Source organism: Indicator indicator, chromosome Z, assembly GCF_027791375.1.
Source record: "Indicator indicator isolate 239-I01 chromosome Z, UM_Iind_1.1, whole genome shotgun sequence".
Lineage (NCBI taxonomy): Eukaryota > Metazoa > Chordata > Aves > Piciformes > Indicatoridae > Indicator > Indicator indicator.
In genome coordinates this window covers 73,773,933-73,795,905 of record NC_072053.1, presented here as the reverse complement: position 1 = coordinate 73,795,905, position 21,973 = coordinate 73,773,933, and the positions used below count along the sequence as shown (strand labels likewise).

At 36.6% G+C, this 21,973-nt stretch overlaps 1 protein-coding gene across 8 annotated transcripts in view; it reads left to right on the top strand.

Annotated features, from left to right (window-relative positions):
• AP3S1 (adaptor related protein complex 3 subunit sigma 1) overlaps window positions 1-21,973 on the top strand; it is a 29,468-nt gene that overhangs the window by 5,385 nt on the left and 2,110 nt on the right. The window contains exons 3-6 of one of the 8 annotated variants that reach the window (XM_054397330.1): window positions 8-119; window positions 7,520-7,591; window positions 13,520-13,627; window positions 21,613-21,643. In XM_054397330.1, coding sequence (XP_054253305.1) covers window positions 8-119; window positions 7,520-7,591; window positions 13,520-13,627; window positions 21,613-21,643 — 323 coding nt within the window. Of the gene's footprint in view, window positions 1-7; window positions 120-7,519; window positions 7,592-13,519; window positions 13,628-16,561; window positions 16,598-21,612; window positions 21,644-21,973 lie in introns of those variants that run through there. The other 7 variants (XM_054397333.1, XM_054397331.1, XM_054397337.1 and 4 more) reach the window with 7 other exon arrangements.

Here is a 21,973-nt window from a genome sequence, read left to right as displayed (position 1 = left end):
TGCTTAGATTAATAGGTGGATCTGATAACAAGCTGATTTACCGACACTATGCCACCTTGTATTTTGTCTTCTGTGTGGATTCTTCAGAAAGTGAGCTTGGCATTTTAGACCTCATACAAGTAAGTTTATTTTTTCTGCTTTGTTTTTGTCTTAAGAAGTGGAATTCTACTTCTAAGGATCTTAGAATTTCAATATTTAGCTGGCAATGAAGGTGGCTTTCATACTGTGAACACACCCAAAGTGCTTTTGATTGTTTGCCGTTTGCTGTCTGTCTTTGAAAAAATTGTTTCTCAAGTTGATGAGCATGTAAAAAAACAATTTGTTTGGAACCTACTGAACACTCAGCAGCTTATTTTTTGTTGTAGCTTGTGAAAGGCCTTTGGTTGCAGGTAAAAATGGTACAGTTCAAACATTCACAAGACTCATTTAAATTATAAGAACTTTGATACACAAAGCTGTGTGTGTATATGTGTCTTTCTATACCCATCAAATATATAATGGAGTAACACATCCAGAACTTCTTTGGATTAAATTTTCCTTATGGCTTGTGAGTTTTTGGTCAGATATTGTTTGGCAACTTAGTGAAAAGGCTGCCCTATACATGTTGTGCTCTGGAGTGGGTGAGGAGGGATGAAGAGAAAGAGAGCTTGGTGCAGGCTCATTCTGGATCTCAGTAAGAAAGGGTTCACAACAAAATGATTTAGTAAGATAACTCTTTATTAAAACAGAATAAGAAGAGGAGTGTAGATAGTAAATCTTAGACTCCTTTAAGATCCTGGGCATCATGTTTCATGCAGGATCTGATGGAGTGCAGGTGGATTTCCCCATGGTGTGCTGTGCACGGCAGGTCCAGTGCATGGAAAGCTCTCCCCTTTTTTTGGACCTTTGAGCTATGAAATTTCCTCACAAGAAAACAACTCACTTCTAAAGGGTGCTCTCATGAGAGCTTCTTGTATGCATGCAAGGGCCAGCCATTCAGTCATTTCATCACTGGTACCAAATGGGAGTTGCCTGCAGGCTCCTCTGCTACAGTGAGCCGGCTGACTATCTTGCAGCCAAAGAATTTGTGCAGCACAGCATAGGCCTATGCCAGTTCCCATTAAGTGTTTTGTGGATCACCAACTCCCAAACATGCAGTGGTCTCTTGGTCAGGATAGTGGCCTTGGTCCACCTATAGCTTACCTTTCCAAAAGGCATTATGAGTTATAGCTTGCATTAATAAGATACAGGCTTCTGAAGCATAATAGAGCAGACATGGCCTCTTGAAGATCACTTGAAGTCCTCAAATACAATGTCTTTTTACAGGCTCGAAATACAGCATCTATGATTGAAACTGTTCAGTAGGTCTGTGTCAGCTCAGCAGCAAAAATCCTATCTGGTTTCACGAACAGTCCTATGTTAAGAGAACTGTGACTACATCAGTGATTTTTCAACTTGAAGTTTTCACTGACAGTTGTTGGTGTGGTCAGATGTAGCAAAAAGTTTCACACCATGAAGTGATGTATATCATTAAATGAAATGGGTATTTTATCTATATATGTACGTATGTGTATGTGTGTATATATATATATATATATGTAATCCATTTGCTGTTTAAGCCTTTCAAGAACTTGCACAGGAAGAAAAATTATTTATTACATAACAGAAATTTTTGGTGCCCTAAGATGTGGGCCACTACCTATTAGTCACCGCAGACGGTACTGTGAGCCCTCAAAAGCCTCACAATTCCCTGCAGACCTTTCTTGTAGCTTCTCATAGTCACCTATTAGTGTTCATAACAGCTGTTTAGTGTTCTTCTGGGCAAGAGATCCAAATTGTCTTTTTGAGTAACTGTGTGTGTAGCAGGAAAGGAAAATTTTTCAAGACTCTTCTGTCATGTTTGGCCATGGAAACACTCTACAATATCAGAAGAGTGCAAGTTACTGAGTGAGGTATACAGTGCCCTACTTGTACTTGGCAGTTTTGCAGAGTGGCTTAGCTGCCTGTTGCATAGTGTTTCTTCTTATTTGCAATGCTAAAATATTTATGAAGTGAGAAGAAAAGCATGTTAATATTTCATGTGATTTACAGATATTTTTCAGATAAAGGGGATAGTATAAGTACCTTATGTTTAATTGACTATCCAGGTCAGTTGGTCTGACCTGTTATATTTCACAGGGACACTATGCAAGTTCAACTAGAACATTATTCATTATGGTATATTAAAAATGTCACATCAGTAGCTTCCACTTATTTCCAGTTACAGTGTAACTTAAACTTCACTTTAGTAAAGTGATGAAGCCAATTGCTTGAACTCACTGCCACCTACATTTGTGTAGCTCTCAAACCCTCTGAATTAGGGAGATCTTACAAACTTTTCTCTAAATTGTTAAATGTTTTCAATTTCCAGTTTGGTTCTCAAGAAGGATCTGTTTAATCTTCTTAGCAGTAGCAATCAGAATTAGATTTATCTTACACTGGAAAAGCACCCTCCTAAATTTGGTTAGTACATCCCAGCCCCACATGTAACAGACTGGCAATTTATACAATTTCACATCTGCTGCAGTAAACACACTTTGTGTGGTTTTTGTTGAGAAGTGTTTACTATATAGGTTAGACACAGCACTTTACTACAGGCAGCACAAGTAAGAGTAAGACATCTAGAGTTCGTAAGGAGTCATACATTGAATTGTTGAAAGAGTTATGTATAGGGCCAGTTAATGATCTCATGAAAATAAACTGGTGAAAGGAACCTAGAACTCAGTCTAGCACTTAGGATCCTGTTTTCTCACTTATAAACAATGTAGTAAATTAGATTACATATGCCAGTCTGCAGTTTTCAGCTTAAAATTGTCATTGTAATAGCTAAGATACTTCTGTGTAGGCCACTTACAGTACCATAAGGTCAGACCTGCTTCACAGATGAGTCCTCTTGGTTCAGATATAAATGCACTGTTACTGATTAGACTCTTCCTCAGAGTTCATGCTGTGTACAGACTACACGTGTTTGAATACCTTATTCAAATTTGTAACATAAATTTTTGTCCTCTCTTTTTTAGTACAAACACAAGATTCTGTTTATTGTTTCTGATTAATTGGATGAGAGATAGGTCAACATCTGTATTGTGCTTGGCAGGTTTTTGCAATCTTCTGGACTCATTGTAAATTATGTTGTGTTACTCATACAGAATAGCTATTTCAGACTCTTATGACACTGTGAAGTACAAGGTTATAGTGCATGGAAATAAAAGTACTGAAGGAAATAATAGCTGTAAACTGCAATAAGGAAAAATGGAGTCATATTTACAGTGATACCTGACTATCTGGACCTAGCAGCCTGTGTCAACTCCAAAAATAAAGCACAAGGGGGAGCTAGTAATGCATTGTTCATGCATCCTTCTTTTCATGCTAATTGGCGCATCTGTTTATGTTTCTTTTCCAATAATGTGACAAGGTGCTTTTGGTGTGTGTGTGGGGTGTGTATGTGTCCCCTGAAAAAAATTAGTGTGTTTTCTGGTTATTTTGATCTAAAACTCCACAGCATCTGAAGTAATTACTGGAGTACTTAAATCCTAGCACAACTCTCCATAGTGTGCAATTCATTTGAGTCTCAACTAAAACTGTGATTAAAGTGCCTCTAATTTTATTTACCATATTGATTATTTGAAGGCATCTTAAAATACATCAAGGAATGGTAGTGTGAAAAATTTAGCCTGGGTTGTAGACTAGTGCTTTTAAAGATCTGCTACAAAGACAGGCTAAGTGAGCTGTTCAGTCTGGAGAAGAGAAGGCTCTGGAGAGACCTAATAACGATCTTCCAGTACCTGAAGGGGGCCTGCAAGAAGGATGGAGAAAGACTGTTTACGAAGGCCTGCAGTGATAGGACAAGGGGCAATGGTTTCAAACTAGAGAAGAATAGATTTAGATTGGATGTTAGGAACAAGCTCTTTAGCAGGAGGGTAGTGGAACACTTGAACAGGTTGCCCAGGGAGGTATTTGAGGCCCCATCCCTGGAAATGTTCAAGGTGAAGCTCGACAGGGCCCTGGGAACTTGATCTAGTTGAGGATGTCTCTCCTTACTTCAGAGGGGATTGGGCTAGATGACCTTTGGAGGTTCCTTCCAACCCAGACCATTCTATCATTCTGTGATCAGTAAATTTGTGATAGATGTATACCTTGTTCATGCTGGCATTAACTCAGAGTGAACTCCACCAGTGGAAGATTGAGGAACTTTTTAAAGTTTCCCTGAGAAGTACTTAGCTGATGACAAATCTCTCCAAACAATGCTTAGTGCCAGCTGATTTCCCTTGGATTAAAACCTGTTTGGTATGCATTACTGGTCATACATTGCATCTGTGAATTTATTCAGTGTGTGGTGGTGTCCCTGTGTAATAGGTAAAAGTTTAATTGTAAATGTGAATTGCATGTTGTTATAGGAGGAATCTTAGTCACTGGAAGAGAGTCACAAAAATAAAATGTCTGTGTTGTCAGTGTGGTGGAGGTCCCTGTGAGGAGAGATGCATGCTTGGGCCTTGGCTGGGGATGCGAAGACGGGTGGCAGCCTTGGCTGCAGTGACCGTGAGATGGTGGAAAAAAAATCTTAGGCCCTTTTGGAATAAAGTCTGTCAAAGGATTTAAAAAAATAACAAAAAAGGCTTCTTCACATATATTGTCAGGAGAATAGAGAGAGGGCAAGAGTTCCTGAAAGCCTTCTGTGTTTCAGCCTTTATTGCTAAGATTGTCCCTCAGACCCTGGAGGTAAGAGAGTCTTGAGGAAGGAAGACTCTCTGTTAGTCAAGCAGAACTGGGTTAAAAATCACCTAGACAGGCTGGACATTCTGAAATCCATTGGCCAGATGGGATGCACCCACTAGTGCTGCAGGAGCTGGCAAAGGTTATTTCTAAGCCATTCTCTATCTTTTTTGAAAGATCATGGAGAACAGGGAAGGTGCATGAGGACTGGAGGAAAGCCAGTCTTCAAAAAGGGCAAGAAGGAGGATCCAGGAAACTACAGGCCAGTCAGCCCAGGGGGTGGGCTCTTTGCAGTGGTGGCCAGTGATAGGACAAGGAACAATAGTACAAACAACACAGGAGGATTCACTTCAACTTAAGAATAAACTTCTGTACTTTGAGGATGACAGAGCACTGGGACAGGCTGCCAAGAGAGGTTGTGGAGTCTCCTGCTCTGGAGACTTTGAAAATCTGCCTGGATGCCGTCCTGTGCCACTTGCTCAAGTTGAATCTATTGTAGCAGGGGGGGTTGGACTAGATGATCTCCAGAGGTCCCTTCCAACTGTTCCATGGTTCTACAAATGTGTGGGTTAACACATGGTACTAAATGCATAGATCTGTGGCAGCGTTTTGAGGATTTTTGGGTTGTTTTTGTTTTTAACAGGCTCATTTGTTTCAAGGAACTAGGTGGATGTGAGGGTCAGAAATGTAAATTCATGTTCAAATGTGATGTATATGAGGAATATTTTCTTTCAAAAATGGTGTCAAACTGATAACCTTTATCCAAAGGTTTTAGTCACAAGAGTTATGTTTACACTCTGATTTCCAATCTTCTTCCTGCAGCTAATATCAAACAGCATTGTCCTTGTAACCACATTCACCTAAGGTACAAGGAAAGTAAGAGAAAATCTCTGGTCCTTTGTCTCGCTGCACATAGTTGTGAGTTGTGTAATTTGTTCTGCTTAACATACATGGGTTCTTTGTTGCTGGCATTCTTTACAGAGAACTGTTAACTATCACAACAAATTAACAGTTACTCAAAGAAAAAAGTAGTTCTGCTTTGCTTAGTTTAACAGAATTAAATTTAACAGAAACATATCCATTTACTTCGTTAACTGTCATCAGTGAACTCTACTGTCTTGAGTCTGCCTGTGAAAATGCTCTGTGTTCCTAGTTTAAGTTATGAACTGGTACTTTGATAGTAAAGATTAATCCTTGTTCTAAATGCATGGGACATCAGTTAGATGTAGTTTGACTTCAAAATGGAGTTTGATAATTGTAGTAATAGCAATAGCAGAGTATGATCCTCTTCTCTTTTATAGTGTAAAGAGAATCTGAGATCAAGGATTCAGATTTTAAAGTTTTACCTTTCTTAATATGAAAGGTAGACAACCAGAAATGGCTGACGTCAAGCAGACCTGTTTCACTGTGTGTAATGACATAGCTATAGAAGCAGGCCTTTTATCCATGACTGTTTCTGTCAGCAGAACATGGCTTCTCATTCCTGTTTCTCTGAGCCTGGGCAGTTTGAAACCTGATTCCTCTCAAAGTCTTAAGATGGGATGAATAAACCACATTGAAAAGAGAGAATCAAAGCCAGGTGTTTAACTTCTTCCATATTACAACTTTTGGATTTGAGATTAGAACTGCAAAAAATGTTTAATACAGTGACAACTTAATATGAAACCCATGCTGTGACAAAATGGCCTTCAAACATAAACCTGAGATTACCATTTCCCACAAGCTGCAGCTAACTTACTAGTCATGAATAAATTACCTGTAAATTCTTAGAGAAATTATTCTTAATTTTTAAAGATCTTAAGCTCTCAAACCCAAACATTTGCTTAATTTGGAGGTCTTGACAGGTCTCTTCTAAGTCAAAAGGAGTTATCCCTCATGTAAAGGGAACTGTGCTTACACCTCTGTTAAGGCTAGAATCTTTATTGTTTCTCACCCCAAGCACATGGTGATTTGCTTTCGGGAGTGCAAGTAAAGTCATCTTTTCTTTATCTGGCTTAAGGGGGTACTAGGATGCTCATAGTGTACCAAAACTGGCCAATGTGAATACCAAGGTCAGTTACCAAAGCACCCAGAGCGTACTAATAAAGGATCCACATCTGCAGAGGTCATCAGCGCTGGACTTTGGCAGCTGCTTGGATTTTCTGCTTTGTGCACTTACATTCTAAAGGTTATTTGCCTGGGTACAAGCTGCTGTACTTTAAATTTTTGTGGTGGTATGCCTGACAGGATCAGCAGATGTGATATTAAGACAGCTACCTTTTTGCTTGGTTCATCCTCGATTCAGCAAGTTTAAACCAGGTGAAAGCTGCTGAAGTAGTGTTGCTCGAAGCTGTGACAAACTTGCATGGTGCTGAGAGTTTACATAGTGCATATGGCAAAGTTAACACTAGTATGGTTAACTGGGAGAAGCCTGCAATGTAGTGAAAAAAAATAGCTTATTTTTGCTTAGCTATTGGATTCTAATGAAACAGGAAGGAACATTTTGAACTGCAGCTGAGAAAACTGCAATATAGATGGTGTTACTGTTTTCTTCAAGATGCAACTGATGCTTAAAACTGTGTGACTTTTAGCAGAGTTATAACATAGACTGACAGGTTTGCCCCCCATATATAACATGCTGTTGGCATAATAATGTCTAACCACATAATTTCTCTAGATGCTTTTAATGCCTTAAAATCTGCTTGTGTTTATTTTCTGTATTTGCTTTTGTTAAGCCTCATGTCTAATGGAATTATTGAATTTCTATTAAAGCTTGACCTCTGGCTTTATATTTTTTCCTCTTTTGCAGGTATTTGTGGAAACACTAGACAAATGTTTTGAAAATGTCTGTGAACTGGACTTAATTTTCCATGTAGATAAGGTACTGTGAAGACCTCCTGTAATATTTCCTGTCAAGTAAAATGTTGGTTCAACTGATACTTGGTGCTAAACTCTGCAGTGATTCTACTTTTATTGTCAGTGAAGTCTAGACAATTTCTATCAATGTGTTATTTTTCAGAGCTGAAAGCCATGGTGGAATATGTCTGAGGAAAAAGAATGTGAGAGATTTTCATAGGGTGACTGCATATATAACTGTCAAATTGGAGGTGTCTGAAGTAGGACTTAGTTTCAAGAAATACTTTGTTCTGCTTTGTTAATGATTAGCTGTTACATTACTCAGAACTGAAATTGTTACCTGGTTTTCCAGTTAAAGCTGGCATTTGCCTTTCAAATGCTATGACTGTGCAGTTTGAGACTTGGACAGACTGGAGAGCTGAGCAGTGAGGAGCCTAATGAGGTTCAACAAGGATAAGTGCAGAATCCTGCACCTGGGAAGGAATAATAAACTACACCAGTACAGCTTAGGAGGTGATCTACTAGAGAGCAGCCCTGTGGAGAAGGACCTGGGAGTCTTGGTGACAAGAAATTATCCATGGGACAGCAATGTGCCCTTGTGGCCAGGAAGGCCTGTGATATTCTGGGGTGCATTAAGAAGAGTATGTCTAGCAGACCGAGGGAGGTTCTGCTCCCCCTCTACTCTGCCCCAGTTCAAGAGGGACAGGGATCTACTTGAGAGAGTCCAACAGAGGGCTACAAAGATGATTAAGGGACTGGATCACATGCCTTATGAGGAAAGACTGAGAGGCCTGGGGCTTTTAGTCTGGAGAGGAGAAGACTGAGAGGGGATTTAATAAAAGTATATAAATATATGAGGGCTGGGTGTCAGGAAGGAAGGGACAGCCTCTTCTCACTTGAGCCCTGTGATAGGACACGGGGCAACGGATGTAAACTACAGCACAGGAGGTTCAACCTCAACATGAGGAAAGACTTCTTTGCTGTCACAGAACACTGAAAGAGGCTCCACAGAAAGATTGTGGAGTCTTCTCTGGAAACTTTCAAGACCTGTCTGGGTGCACCTCTGTGTGACCTGTGCCAGATTATATGGTCCTGCTCTGGCAGGGGGCTTGTACTAGACGCTCTCCAGAGGGTCCTTCCTGTGATCCTGTGGATACCATGTGAATTCTTTCTGTTGTAAATCTCAAACAGACATTATGTCTATCTCCAAACGTTTACAGACAATCTTGGTTGAATATTCCTAGCTATCAGGAGCAAGTATAGTTATTAAACTAGTTTTGAGAAATGCTGTTACTGTAGTAATCTTTTATTTTAAAAGGCATTGGCACCTTTTGGTCTAATACTTAGAATGCTAACAATAAAATATATAGAATTTATTCCTTTTATTTGGATTTTGTGCCTACTTATGTTTTCTATGCAGTCACCTTTCCCCATCTATGAGCATCTTTTTTCATCAATAGCAGGCAGCCTGGTCTGGTGAAGGTGTCCCTGCTCATGGCAGGGTGGGGTTGGAACTAGATGATATTTAAGGTCCCTTCCAAACCAAACCATTCTATGAATCTGGGACAAAAATCCCTGAAAGTGAACTAAAATTAGTAATAAATATCTGAAGTAACCATTTGGAACTGGCTCATCTTGTTTCAAAATCAGGAAGCTCTTTTGGAAGAAGCACTGGTACCTTGTGTCAAATTTGAGTCAGTAAATGATGCTAGTAGCTGTTTGAGCTGAAACCATGCTCATAACAAGTCATTTGGATTTCAAGCTTTGCTGGACCATGTTAGGTGTTTTCAAAATGCTAGATTTCAGTACAAAAGAATTTGAGTAGCTTATATATTGGTTTTTAAGCTTAAAGAACCAAAATGATGCAAATATTTTGTTGCAAGAAATTTAATCTTGTATCTTTAGCTGCAGAATACTTTGGGTGCTGTGTAGACCAAGTTGCCTGTAACCTGTTTCATTCAGTAGCATGCCACAACATAAGTAGTCTTTTACACTTTGTAGGAAAAACATCTTTCTCATGTGCTTCGAAATGTTAAATTTCTTGAAGAATACTTTTTACTGGATATGAAATTATATTCTTGAAATTTTTTTTGTCAAAGGGGTGCTAAAATTTGAGAGTTTAATTTGATTTACTGAAAAAAATGCATGAGAATGACATTAAATGTTTAGACTAGAATTTTCAGACTCTGAGGAAAATGTGAACCCTAAATAATCATTAGAAACTTCAGTGAAAGTAGCAAATTTCCAGAACAAAAGATCAGTGAAATCTTGAGTTAAAACATTTTTGAACATGACATTACCCAGTGCAGTTATTTTAACTTAAGCATAAATCAGCTAAAGAATACAGTACAGAAAGCTCAACTTCTGCCGTAATGCAAGGCTTCTACCAGTAGATTAGTCAAAACTGCACAACTAATGCTAATGTCATCTCTATTATTTTTCTTTCTTTTTTTTTTTCTCCAATGTAATTGGTTTAGTAAGACTTTATTCTGTAACGTAGGATCAAAACATTTGTTTTGGTTTAGTTTAAGTTCGTTAGAATTCTCCTAGATCCATAATAAAAATAAAAAAACAGGAAAATTTATCTGTGAGCATGAAATCACAGCATTAAATTCTCTTTAAACTGCTAATGAGGTCACCTTGTCAAGAAGGAAAATGCATGGAGTTTTCTGAGTTACAACACATTCAACCATTGACTTTCTCTTGCCAGATACTTGTGGCTTGTTAATAGATTTCAAATGTGAAATAAGGAAAACCAGCAACTACTACTGGATGTTTTGTCTGGGCCGAATCCTAATTACAGTGGGTATTTACATGTTTGAGTTGTTTGGGATGAAAATTTCCAAACAACTGTTTTGAGTGGCCTGGTGTTGAGAAAAGGAGAATTTGGATGAGAGTTGATCTGTCTTCAAGGAACAATGGGTATAAACAGGAACACAGGAAGTTCCACCTCAACATGAGGAGAAACTTGTTTACTGTGAAGCATGATGGAGCACTGGAACAGGCTGCCCAGAGAGGTTTTGAGTCTCCTTCTCTGGAGACTGTCTAAAACTGCCTGAATGCGTTCCTGTGTGGTCTGCCCCAGGTGTTCCTCCTTTGGCAGGGAGCTTGGACTCAATGTATCTCCAGAGGTCCTATCCAACCCCTAAGAAACTATGATTCTATGAATTGTGGAAGGTGGGGGTGCTTGGACTCGATGATCTCTTTGGGTCCCTTCCAACCCCTGACATCCTGTGCCTTTTTTCCAGTTTTCATGCTAGAACTGCCTAAAACCCAAGCAATACCATTCCTGTGGAAAAAAAAAAAACATGTAACATGTAGAAGAATTAAACTCTAATGTCAACAGCTTTTGATTCTTCAGTAGCATTTTATTTGGCATTTCTGTAGGAAAATACTCACTTTGATCAGGTAGTCGTCATTATACAGGACCTAGTGACAGCTGGCAGTAACTGGGAGTCAACAGAGATTCTTACTCAAGAACAACATGGTTGTAGTACGAGACATGCATTTGGAGAACAAAATGGTGGGAATAAGTGGGTTTTATGTGCTGTAAAAGATCAGAACTTGGGGTGTTGGGGCATGTAGTTTGTATAGGAGAGAACTGGGCTCTTCACTTGCAGGTCAGCTGTATTAGAACTAAACAGATTTGCTGTAGCTGGAGCAAAATGTTTCCCAGAGCTGAAGGATTATTTCACTCCTGTACTGATTCCTACACCAAGTCCTGGAGTGTAATACTTTCTGGTGGAAAACACATAGCAGAAAGCTATCATATATGTCTTTCACAACTAAAATATAGTCAGTCAGGGATGTAAGAAGATACTTCTATTTTTCCACAAGTTTTTGGCACCAGCTGAAATATCCCTGGGATTATCATGATCTCTTCCAAGAGTTTATTATCTGACCAGAACAGTGAACCCTCCAGAGTCAGGTTGCAGCTTGAAGACAAAATATGTTTGCCAAATTTTCCTGGGAGAGTTTTCTCTTGGCACATTCCTTCTCCACATTTGTTAGTGCATGCATTCATGCTTTTAGACAGTGCATGGAACAGGAGTAGGAAACACTCTTTATTTTCACAAACATCTCCAAATTTTTGTTATAAAATGGAAATTTCAGATGTTCTCAACAGTTTCTTTTAGAATATAAGAGATACATTCAGTGTGCCTTCAGTCTTAAACTGTTTCAAATGCACTGTTGGTATTTTGCACTTCATTGCCACTTAATGCTTTTTTTTTAGTTCAGAAAACTTTTTTTCCTTAGGAAAATAGTGATTTTTTTCACTAGAAAAAGTAGAGAAAATATGTGGGTTTTAATATGTATTTGTAATAAAAAAGAAAAAAATAGTTAATATTAAATGCATGTCTTACTATTGCCTGCCTATAAGAAGTAAAATATAGAGAACACTGGAGACAGAGCAGTAAGAAGTGTATTTTTAAAAAAAGGTTGTTGAAGGGCCTGAAGAAAATGAACAGCTGTGTTTCTCAGAAATAAAGAACAGTGGGATATCAGCTCAAATTTCAGGAAATAAGTTTGAAACAAGGAAGATGTATTTTTCAGGATTGATAAGTAAATTCTGGAATGCCAGAATATTATAAATAGGTTAAAAAGTGATTAGACACAAACCTAAGTAAAATCTGAGATGGGCTGTAAAATTTGATAATATAGGAAGAAACTGCAAATAGTTTGTGTTTCAGGAATCATTCAGCTGGAGGTATTTGGAAGAGGATTTATGTGAGGATATGTTAGTACTCTACATAATTTTTTGAACTGTGAATTGGTGAATATTTGAAACAATGAACTTGGCAGGTTTTGTCTTGGTCTTAAGGTTTTTCAGATTTGCTTGAGCATAACTAGAAATTTTAACTTCCATGTTTTATACATCAACTTGCATGATGGAAGGGTTGCTGTCACAGTGTGCATCTTCTCTATCATGGAACACTGAACATGAAATACTGAAACAGATACCCAGCAGTAATTCACAGTGCTTAGTTTGTACTATATACTTATTAGAGGACTTTCTGAGAGCAAAGTCCTTTTAAACACCCAACATCTAGGGGAACGAAATAGGTTTTCTTACAGCTATCCTTTATCCACAGGAAAATTGCAAGACTATCCAGAGTAATAGTGTAATGAGGCTTTGAAGTATCAAATTGTACAAAGGGTTTTCTTGAAAAAAAGTAATAAAACACTTCTTGTTTTCAGAATCATAATGGGATTAAAATACTTTACGTTAATACTGCATATTTTATCTTTAGATAAGATGCAAATCCAGACTCTGAAGCACAGATTTGTGAACCAGGGCTTTCTCATCCCCAAATCTGCAGGGTACAGGGATATTTAAACATTCCCCTTTCATTAATGTCTCCAGCTGGTTTATATAGTCCTTCAGTACTAGCTGTCAATCTCAGTCCCTGATGCTGACAATTTGTGGTGTAGCTCAGTTATGTTAATTCTACTAGTAAGCCTAGTTTTGATATCCATGGTGAGTAAACATCACTGTGTCTGTCTTCCTTCATAGATGTAGCTCAGAGTAGTTTTTCCACATCTATTTGCAAGCAGTTTGTTTAATCTTGTAGAACCTGCTCCTTAGAGATACCAGTGCTAATTATAACATCCATAGTCCCTAGACAGAAAGCAGATGCTGAAAGAAAAATGAATCTGAAAGTTTCTTCCAGCACTGGTAAGCAAAGTGGTTCAACTGTAATGGAACTATGAACAGAGAAGATACTGAGAACCAAACATCAAGTTGCAAGCTTTGTTCCTAAATATTTTTAAATAAACTGCTAAATCACAGAATGGTAGGGGTTGGAAGGGACCCCTGGAGATCATCAAGTCCAACCCCCTGTAACATTAGTGACTTGAATCATGTGTTTCTTGCATTGAGAAATGCAGATACCATCTTCCAGTTGCATGTAACACATTTTGCATTATCAAATTTTGTTTTGGTCGTTCTTAGGTCCATAACATACTGGCCGAAATGGTCATGGGTGGAATGGTTTTGGAGACCAACATGAATGAAATTGTTACTCAGATTGACGCTCAAAATAAACTGGAGAAATCTGAGGTAAGAGTGACGAAATGTGTAGTTTTTGAACTAAAACCATGGTTGTAGTAAACGCATGCTGTAAAACGCTTTTTGCCCTGCACTAGCAAGCTATATATATCTAGCTGCTTGCCTATAGTGCTAAAAATTGACAATAATTCATTAGATTTGGATGTCAAAGCTTCATCGTAAGTAATAATTGCTTAGAGTTGCTGCTGATTACTTTTTGCTATTTGTGCATCATTGCTGTTGAGATACTTTGGTAGTTCTCTAAGTTTCTATTGCAGAAAGTGTTTTATTTCCAGTGTGTTTATCATGTGACTATAAGACTCCAATTAAATAGATAAAGTACCAAAATGAGTATACAAAGCCTTCATATTCCTGTCTTCTCATATGTTTCTAGTGCCTGAAATTAATGGCAGCATATTTAGTGTCACCATAATACTTCAACACAAAGTAATAAACTGAAAAGGACTAGATAAAATGTAAAGCCCAATTCTGGACCCTTTAAGTAAATACGAATTCTGCTGTTTTGTTAATAGGAACATTTGCTCCACTGAGTAGATTCAAGTAAGAAAATTACATTCTGTATATGCCCATAATAGAATGAGTGAGGAATACTCACAGAAGTTATCCCTCTTCAATTCAACAGTTGCTGAATTTGTGTTTAGGAAAGAAACTTAGAAAGGCTTTTAGAATTACTTTAGCCATGACACTGTCTATTATTGTTCCTTCAACATCACCAGGATATTTTGCCTTGTAAGCCAAAATACTACTAATAAATCTTAGCTAAGTCTGGGACTGGTTCTTTCTAAGATGAGAGTAATTCTACAGAATGACACATCTGATTCTCAAAGTGTAATATTCCAATTTGTAAACAAACCTTTGCTTCAGTTGGAGACTATTTCTAAAGCTGAAGTCAGCTAAGCAGGTTGAAGTATTGCAGGTATTAGTATATGAACTAAATGACATTTTAGGAGAAGACTCAGCAAAGTTCTTCTAAGTGCAACAAAAAAGAAAAAGGAATTTTTCAGCTTTCTTGTGGTACAATGTATACTATTTTCATAATTCTGCGATCTCATACTGCACCATCTCAAGTCTTTTAATACATCTCTCTGGTTTGCACAACTTCAAAACTGTATCCAAGAATGGGATATTTTGTTTAAAAAACCCCAACCAACCAAATAAACAGAAAAAAGCTAAGTATGATAGATACAGTGCATAGCAATATACATCCAGAAAGACTGTATTACAGGTTATTAAGATGTCCAAAATGTTCATCTTAAACATTTTTTCCTCAAACTACAGTGAGCTGCTGATCACAGAGATGAATATTTGGATTATTAACATAGATTTTTATTATAGTTGAAGAACTTCTGTATACATATTTTTCTTTACTTGATAGAAAGAAACAGTGTACCAAAACCTGAACTTACTGAGCAGTTCTGTTCTACCAAGTGTTATGTACATAGCAGTTTTACCTAAAAACATTTAAACTATTTATTGTTAATTGTGTGAGGTATGTTACCAAATCAACATAGACCAGTCTCTGACTAGTCATCTGAAACACATCCATTCAGTGCAGCCAGCTACAATAATTGCTGTTTTCCATTGTTCATCAGTAAGTCATTCATTCTTTTAAGATTCTTTCAGTGTTGAAATAGGTGGTAGGAGAGCTGAAAAAAAAGCACCATGAACAGCTTAGCGCATATGCCAGGCAAATAGCAACTTCTAACTACATTCCACAAAGTAGGTAAAGAAGTGGCACTGATGAAACATTTGCTGATGGGGATGGAGTAGATACCTCTCAGTCTGCTCATCACAAATGCTTTTATTTTGTCAGTTCAGTGATGTTTCTTTTCAAATTTAACAGTTACTGTAATGCAGAGAATTCACAATACCTGGTAACTATTTCCTCAGACCATTAATAATTTGTTTCATATATATTCACAGAAATTCCCTGATGGCTATTTCTTGTCTTTTTGTCCTTTTGATCAAGACTGTAAATCTTTGAACACGTTTTTCCTGAGCATGTATTTTCAAGATACAAGCAAATTCAATTAATATAAATCAAAATCAGTAATAACTTAATAATATATTTGAATGCTGGTCACTAAGAAATCAAAACTGGTGGATTTTCTTAATGTATTTAGAAAAAATACAAATTCTAAAATTTAGAAATTATTATTGATACAGTCTGTAGTTCATCAGACTGCCACCTATGCCACAGTACTCTTGCTTTAGTCTGGCTTGCTAGACCTCTGTCATAGTTCTTGCATTAATATAATAGATGCTTTAAGGTCAGATTGCATTTTATTTTATAGCTGCAATGAGGAAGCAAATAAAATTGTAACTGACCTACATTTTCAGAAATATTTTAAATTTTTATTGGGCTCACCTGGCTTCCTTTATTATAAAATATTTATCCATTTGGTATTTGTTTAATTATATATTAGGTTTCTAAATAGTCTTTCAGTTAGAGTTTATCAAAGATAAAGTGCATTTAATAAATTCACAAATACTTGAGCAAAATTATCACTTAGAGAATATGTTAAATGTTTTTAACACAGATGAATTATTTGTACCACTATAAGGGAGTCCCTAGATTTGATTTCTGATTCAGCTCTTATATTGCTTGGATTGGCTACAAGGTTTGGACCCTGAGAAATGTTATCTTAAATGCATTTCACTACCTTTCAGTTTAGTATTTACTTGTGAATGCATTTCTGGTCAATATTACTAAAGCCAGAGGATCATTGTGGTTAAGGGAGGGGATTTCTGGGAGAGGGGTCATTGGGATTTTATCCAGAGCCTCTGGAAGAATTGTAGGTAAACCTGGTCTACCTATTCTCTATTTGGAGTGTTCAACTGCGTTTTATTTAGTCTTAAGTTGGACCTCATTTTTTTCTGAACCTCCTGATCTTTTCTAGCTCTTTCCATTCTTCTCTCTTACAGACCTTTATCTTTCAGTCTCCCAGACAGGACAGGTAGACAAAGGTATTGCTGACTTTTAGAAAAAAATGTACTTTTAACAAAAAGGGAAAGCAAAATGATGTCAAAGGCAATAAATTATATAGGCCAGACTCAAAAATTATGTGTAAAAATACCCATACTAGTCCTTGTAGCCTACTTTTTGTGCTAGTTTCTTCTTGTAGCTCCCTCATCTTTTTATTGGCTATAGTGTATTTTACTAGCTTTCCATTGACATCATATTTATTTTGTCTCTCTTCCTGCATTTTAGAATTTAACTTTTTTTTGGTATCGTTTAAGAAAATAAGGAATATGAACTTGTAAAAAAAAAAAAACCTGCAAAACTGATTGAATAAAAATTGAACACACAGATAATAAAATATGATGTGATGACATAACAGATACAGCTTCCTTATTAAAATAATTTTGTTGTTTATAATTTAAAATAGGAATTATTTTGTTTCACCCTTTAGTATTTCCAAATGACAACAATGAACCTACTTGAAAAGAGGTTTCAGATGAACAAAATGTTAAAAAAACCCCAACGAACAAACCCAAGAAACAAAGCACCAACCCCAACAAATTGAAATAGTTTTATTCTGCATCTATAAACTATCAGTGAAATTTGCAAAGATGAACTAGAAATACCAAAGTCAACCTTTCAGCCTTAAGCATGAAATAAGAAGGGTTGTCAGCACGTACTCGACTTCAGGTGTACATTTGCTGCCCTTCTAATTTGACTCACTGAATTTTGCTGTAAGATATCTTGGTAACTGCAGTCACTGAACATGAATATTAACAAGGGGCTGAAAAGGGAGGAGAGAAATGTGTGTTAGAAGTTAGTTTATGCTCATCGTCTGCCATCATTTGCTCTATGAAACATTTAGTTCAGCTCAACAGTTTCAGTGTTGGTCAATGTTAATTGCAGTACTACAAATTTCATTTTCACTCATTTTAAGTATCTGTGTATTCAAACTGCAGGTGTTTTAAATAGCTGGAATCTTAAGCAGATGAAGTTTGTTTCATTTATTAATAGCTTAGATTTTTCTTTTTACCATGATGTTCCTAGGATAAAGTAATGCAATACCTTTAAGATTTAACAAATATAAATCTGTAATTTGATTTGGTAGCACTAAGTTGTAAAGCATGAGCTGAAAATATTTTTGGGCAGTATGAACCACTTTACCTAAATTTGCAATATGCTATAGTACATGAAAAACATCAAGCAAATGATCTTCCTCTGCCTAATATGTCAATACTTGTAGCATATTATCGGTATTTCATTGTATCAGTAGGGAGCTTAATTTCAGGTTTATTTATTTATTTGTGCAAAACTACTTTTCTTCTCTCTTCTGTTCATATTCTGTTTTTATTTTTGGGTCTGGCAATGAAAAACAAACAAACAAAATTAATCATTCCCATCCATTATTCTCTTTGTGATTCAAGTGCTTAAAATTTCTAAGAGTATGTCTTAAGTCTTCTTATCTGTTTGGCCTCATTTTGATATACTTGCAGACTTCATTTTGTTTTTTCTCTAATTATGTTCATTTATTTAACTTCATAAGCAGGGGACATGATCATTTCTTTATATTATGTATTGCATCCTTTCATGATTTCATAACCCTGCTGCTTTGAAGTCATACTTATTCTGGAAAGAAGCATTGGTATGAAACACCATCAGCAGAGAGGTCCTTGTACCTCTATAATGCCTGGAAGAGGGTGACTTATTTGGCAAAGCATTAGCCTTCATTATTTTGTTTTCCAGTAGGCTGTATATATTTATATATCTATTTTAGCAATAGTTAGCTCTTCGTAGAGTTGTTTGGGATGGCAGCTTGTTTTTTTTTTTCCCCTCCCCTATTTATATATGCATATTAACTACATTTGTGATGTGTAATATTTTTCCCAAATGATCTGAGTTTCTTTTTAAAGGGTAAACAATGTTGCTGGGATTGCTTTCATATAAAGTTACCAGTGGGGCGTTATGAGAAAAGGTGATGATAAGAATGAGGAAAACTGATTCCTCTAGTGATTAATAATGACCTGAGTAAACTAACAAGAGCTCATAATTCTCACTAGGTGTGAGAAGATCTAGAAGACTAGGGTGAGGAGAACAAAACTTTTGTTACTATGTCTATTTCAAACTTTAAAATAGCATTGTTGATTCACATATGTGGCATTGCTCTTTCGCTGTCAAAGTATGTGACATGTTTACAAGTAATTGTTGCAGTAACCAAACCTAAAATTTTAATATACAGCATTACAACATTAAAGTAAAACCTTCAATAACAAATGGAATCGAGAATACAAAGCAGCTGTGGCAAAAATGTGGTGTATTGGCGTTTTGTAATACTAGCTGTATGCAGTTCTTGCTGTATTTCAATATTTTAATATGTCAAAAAGTTTCATTTTCACTTGCTTAAGTCATTTGCTCACTATGACAAGACAACTCATCACTCACTGCATGTTTTAAGCTTGCTACATGTTTTGGTTTTGTTTTCCAAGTGAAACAGTTCTTTTCTTTGCACCTCAGCAACCTGTGTGCTGAATTATTTGATAAAAAGGCAGTTGAAACTTCTCCAGTTTAATGTTACAGTGATGGCTCTCTTAATCAGGTACCTTCATAAAACAACTGAAAGTGTGCTGAGCTTGAAGTACTTCTCATAGTACCTGTGTGTTTGCTAATGCAGTTCACGTTCTGTAAAAGAAATTATAATTAAATGGAAGGAATGTGTGTTAGTTCACTATCTGTAACATTCTAAAAAGGAATGCCAAGGCATTCAGATACGAGATAGCATTTGAAATGCTGTATTAGTTACCCAGTTTGGGAGTTTAACTACTTTTCAGTCATTTTATCTGTTAGACATTTTTTGTGAACTGTTTGGTCGCTCTTCAAAATGCTGTATGAATGTCTTGTGCTTGAAAGAGTTGGCATTAATTGTGATAAATAGCATTCTGCTATGCATAGTATGTATACACTGAATTACAAACCCACTTAATACAGAGAATTCCAAGAGAAGAGGATATAATAATTTGAAAATCTCTACTCGATCATACGATAGTGAAAGACAGTCTCACTGGCAAAAACAAACAAACAAACAAAGACTCTTTAAACTGATAGCACTTCTATCAGGTATCTTTACTGATCCTGATCCAGAATGGTCCTCATGAAATGTGACTGTTGGAAGTGGTGCCTGTATAAGGGGGTGGAAGGGCAATGGTCATGTCACTTGTGGTATTTTAAATAATTCTCAATTGTGTCTCCATTGTATCCTATGCCATTGGGGCGGGAGGCAGGGACTGTAAGTCTTTGTAAAGAGGATAGCTGCAGGTAGGTAAAAAAAAATGACTGGTTATACTAAAACTTTTACTTGTCCATTAAGTTAGGGTAAGGGAATCTCCATCCTAGTCACCTAGAAGGCATTTCTTTTGAATCAACAGTCATGCCTGTTTGTGTGGACCATGTCCATCACTTACGATATTTTTCTGATGTCCCATTGTTTCAGTTGCAAACTGTATAATTCATTGCTTTTGTTACTACCTTATGAGTATTTTCATCTTCTCCATGGAAAACAGTTTACATTACCCCACCTGTAGTTTTGCTTAAAGATTTTTTTCTCCAGTTACTAAGTACAGAATTTAAAGGATAGAACCAAATAAAAAGAAAATGCATTTCTTGTATTATCTGATAAAAATTCATTGGTAGTTACCTCTTGATTTCAAATTAGTATTTCCAAGTTCTCAAAAATAAAAGGACAGTGTTGATCAGCTTTGTATTATCTGCACCATTTTTTTAATAAATAGCAAGAAATTGCAGTGTCTAATACTGTTTCTTTAAGATACTGCAGATCCAGGGATGCATATTTTGGATATTTGCATTTGTTAATGCTATTAATGTTAGGCCCAGGTTTTCTTCTTCATAAAGGTATTGCGATTGAAGCAGCCTCTGAAGTGAAACAGAGGCTTTGAAAGAACTTTTTTGCACTTCCAAAGTTTTACTTAGTCTGTACTTTTGAGAACTAACAATTTAGATTGTTTGCCAAAGTGAAAGCAAATTTTTTGGTTGCAATAGAGATTTACTATTTCCCAAGCTTTCTCTTCTACCTCCACATGCCTTCATGTAAGAGTGTGTGGCATGGAAGACGTTATAACAGATGATCATGGCTTTCTGGTCTTTGTTCATGGTACTGGGAATCCTTCTGTGACTAAAATCTAGGGATTTATGATGCTTTAGCCTTTCCACATGATATAAAAGGGTTATTTCAAATCAGAAAAATTAATTGGTTTTGTTTTGAATGTAGGCTATGTTTTTGTAGAAAGAAGAACAGTAGGTAGGTTTGAAGTGGAAATTGTATGTTTATTTGACCTTACATTTATTTCTTATAAGAGGGTAGTAAAAGAGAGAACATATTTCTCTTGGACAGCTTTCAAAAATCAGAGTTGATATCAGAAGAGCATAGGGGGCACCTCTCTCCTTTTGTGCAGAAGTGCAGGTGGACACCATGAAAATCAGATGTACTCCTCAGTAACTACACCCCATAATTGCAGTGAATTTGAGTGAACATCAGAATCTGAAAAGGTTATACTTTGAGCAGTACTCACCTACTAACAATGCTTAATAATCAAGTTATGACACAAAATTCACCAGGGGTTAGTCTTTTGTTTGGCTGCATGGCTTGCTCAGATTTACTTTTATCTGTAGGTGCACTGGTCTCTTCAGTCTTTGACACTCTTACCATGAAAGACCTTCTACCTCCACAGGTCTTTTGTTTAACTAGTTCTTAGCAACTTGCTTCATTTCTTGTGGATTGCTCCTTTTCGCTTGTCCTGCAAGTAAACAATATAAAACTGTAGTACTTCTGCAAAACTGCTTTGTGATTTTAATTATTTTTTAATATTTTAATCCTACTTTTAACACTTAAAGGTTTTTGGTTTGGTTTGGTTTTTTTACATATTCAAAGAATTTGGAACACAATGTCTTTTTTTTTTTTTTTTTTTTCCCCCAAAATAAGACTTCTGTTTTTAAAATATTCCAGGGCTGGGTGTTGTTTGGGGTTTTTTGTTTGTTTGGGGTTTTTTGTGTGTGTGTGTATGTGTTTTTGTTGTTGTTTGGGGTTGGTTTAGTTTGGTTTTTTTTCCCCATCAAGAAGAAAAACTGCTTTTGTGCCAAGCCTGAAGTAAAACCACACAGCTAATTAGATCCACACAGAGAATCTGAACTTTTCGGAGAAACATTTCGATACTTAAAATGAGCAGCACTTCTCTACACAGAATCAAGATTAGTAACAATTATAGGCCTTTTATAAATAATCCATAGCATAACAAGATTTTGAAGAGGTGTTCTTCTGAAGCAATAGAGAAGGGTCATGTTCTGTATGTCTTCAGGCCTCTGAGCTG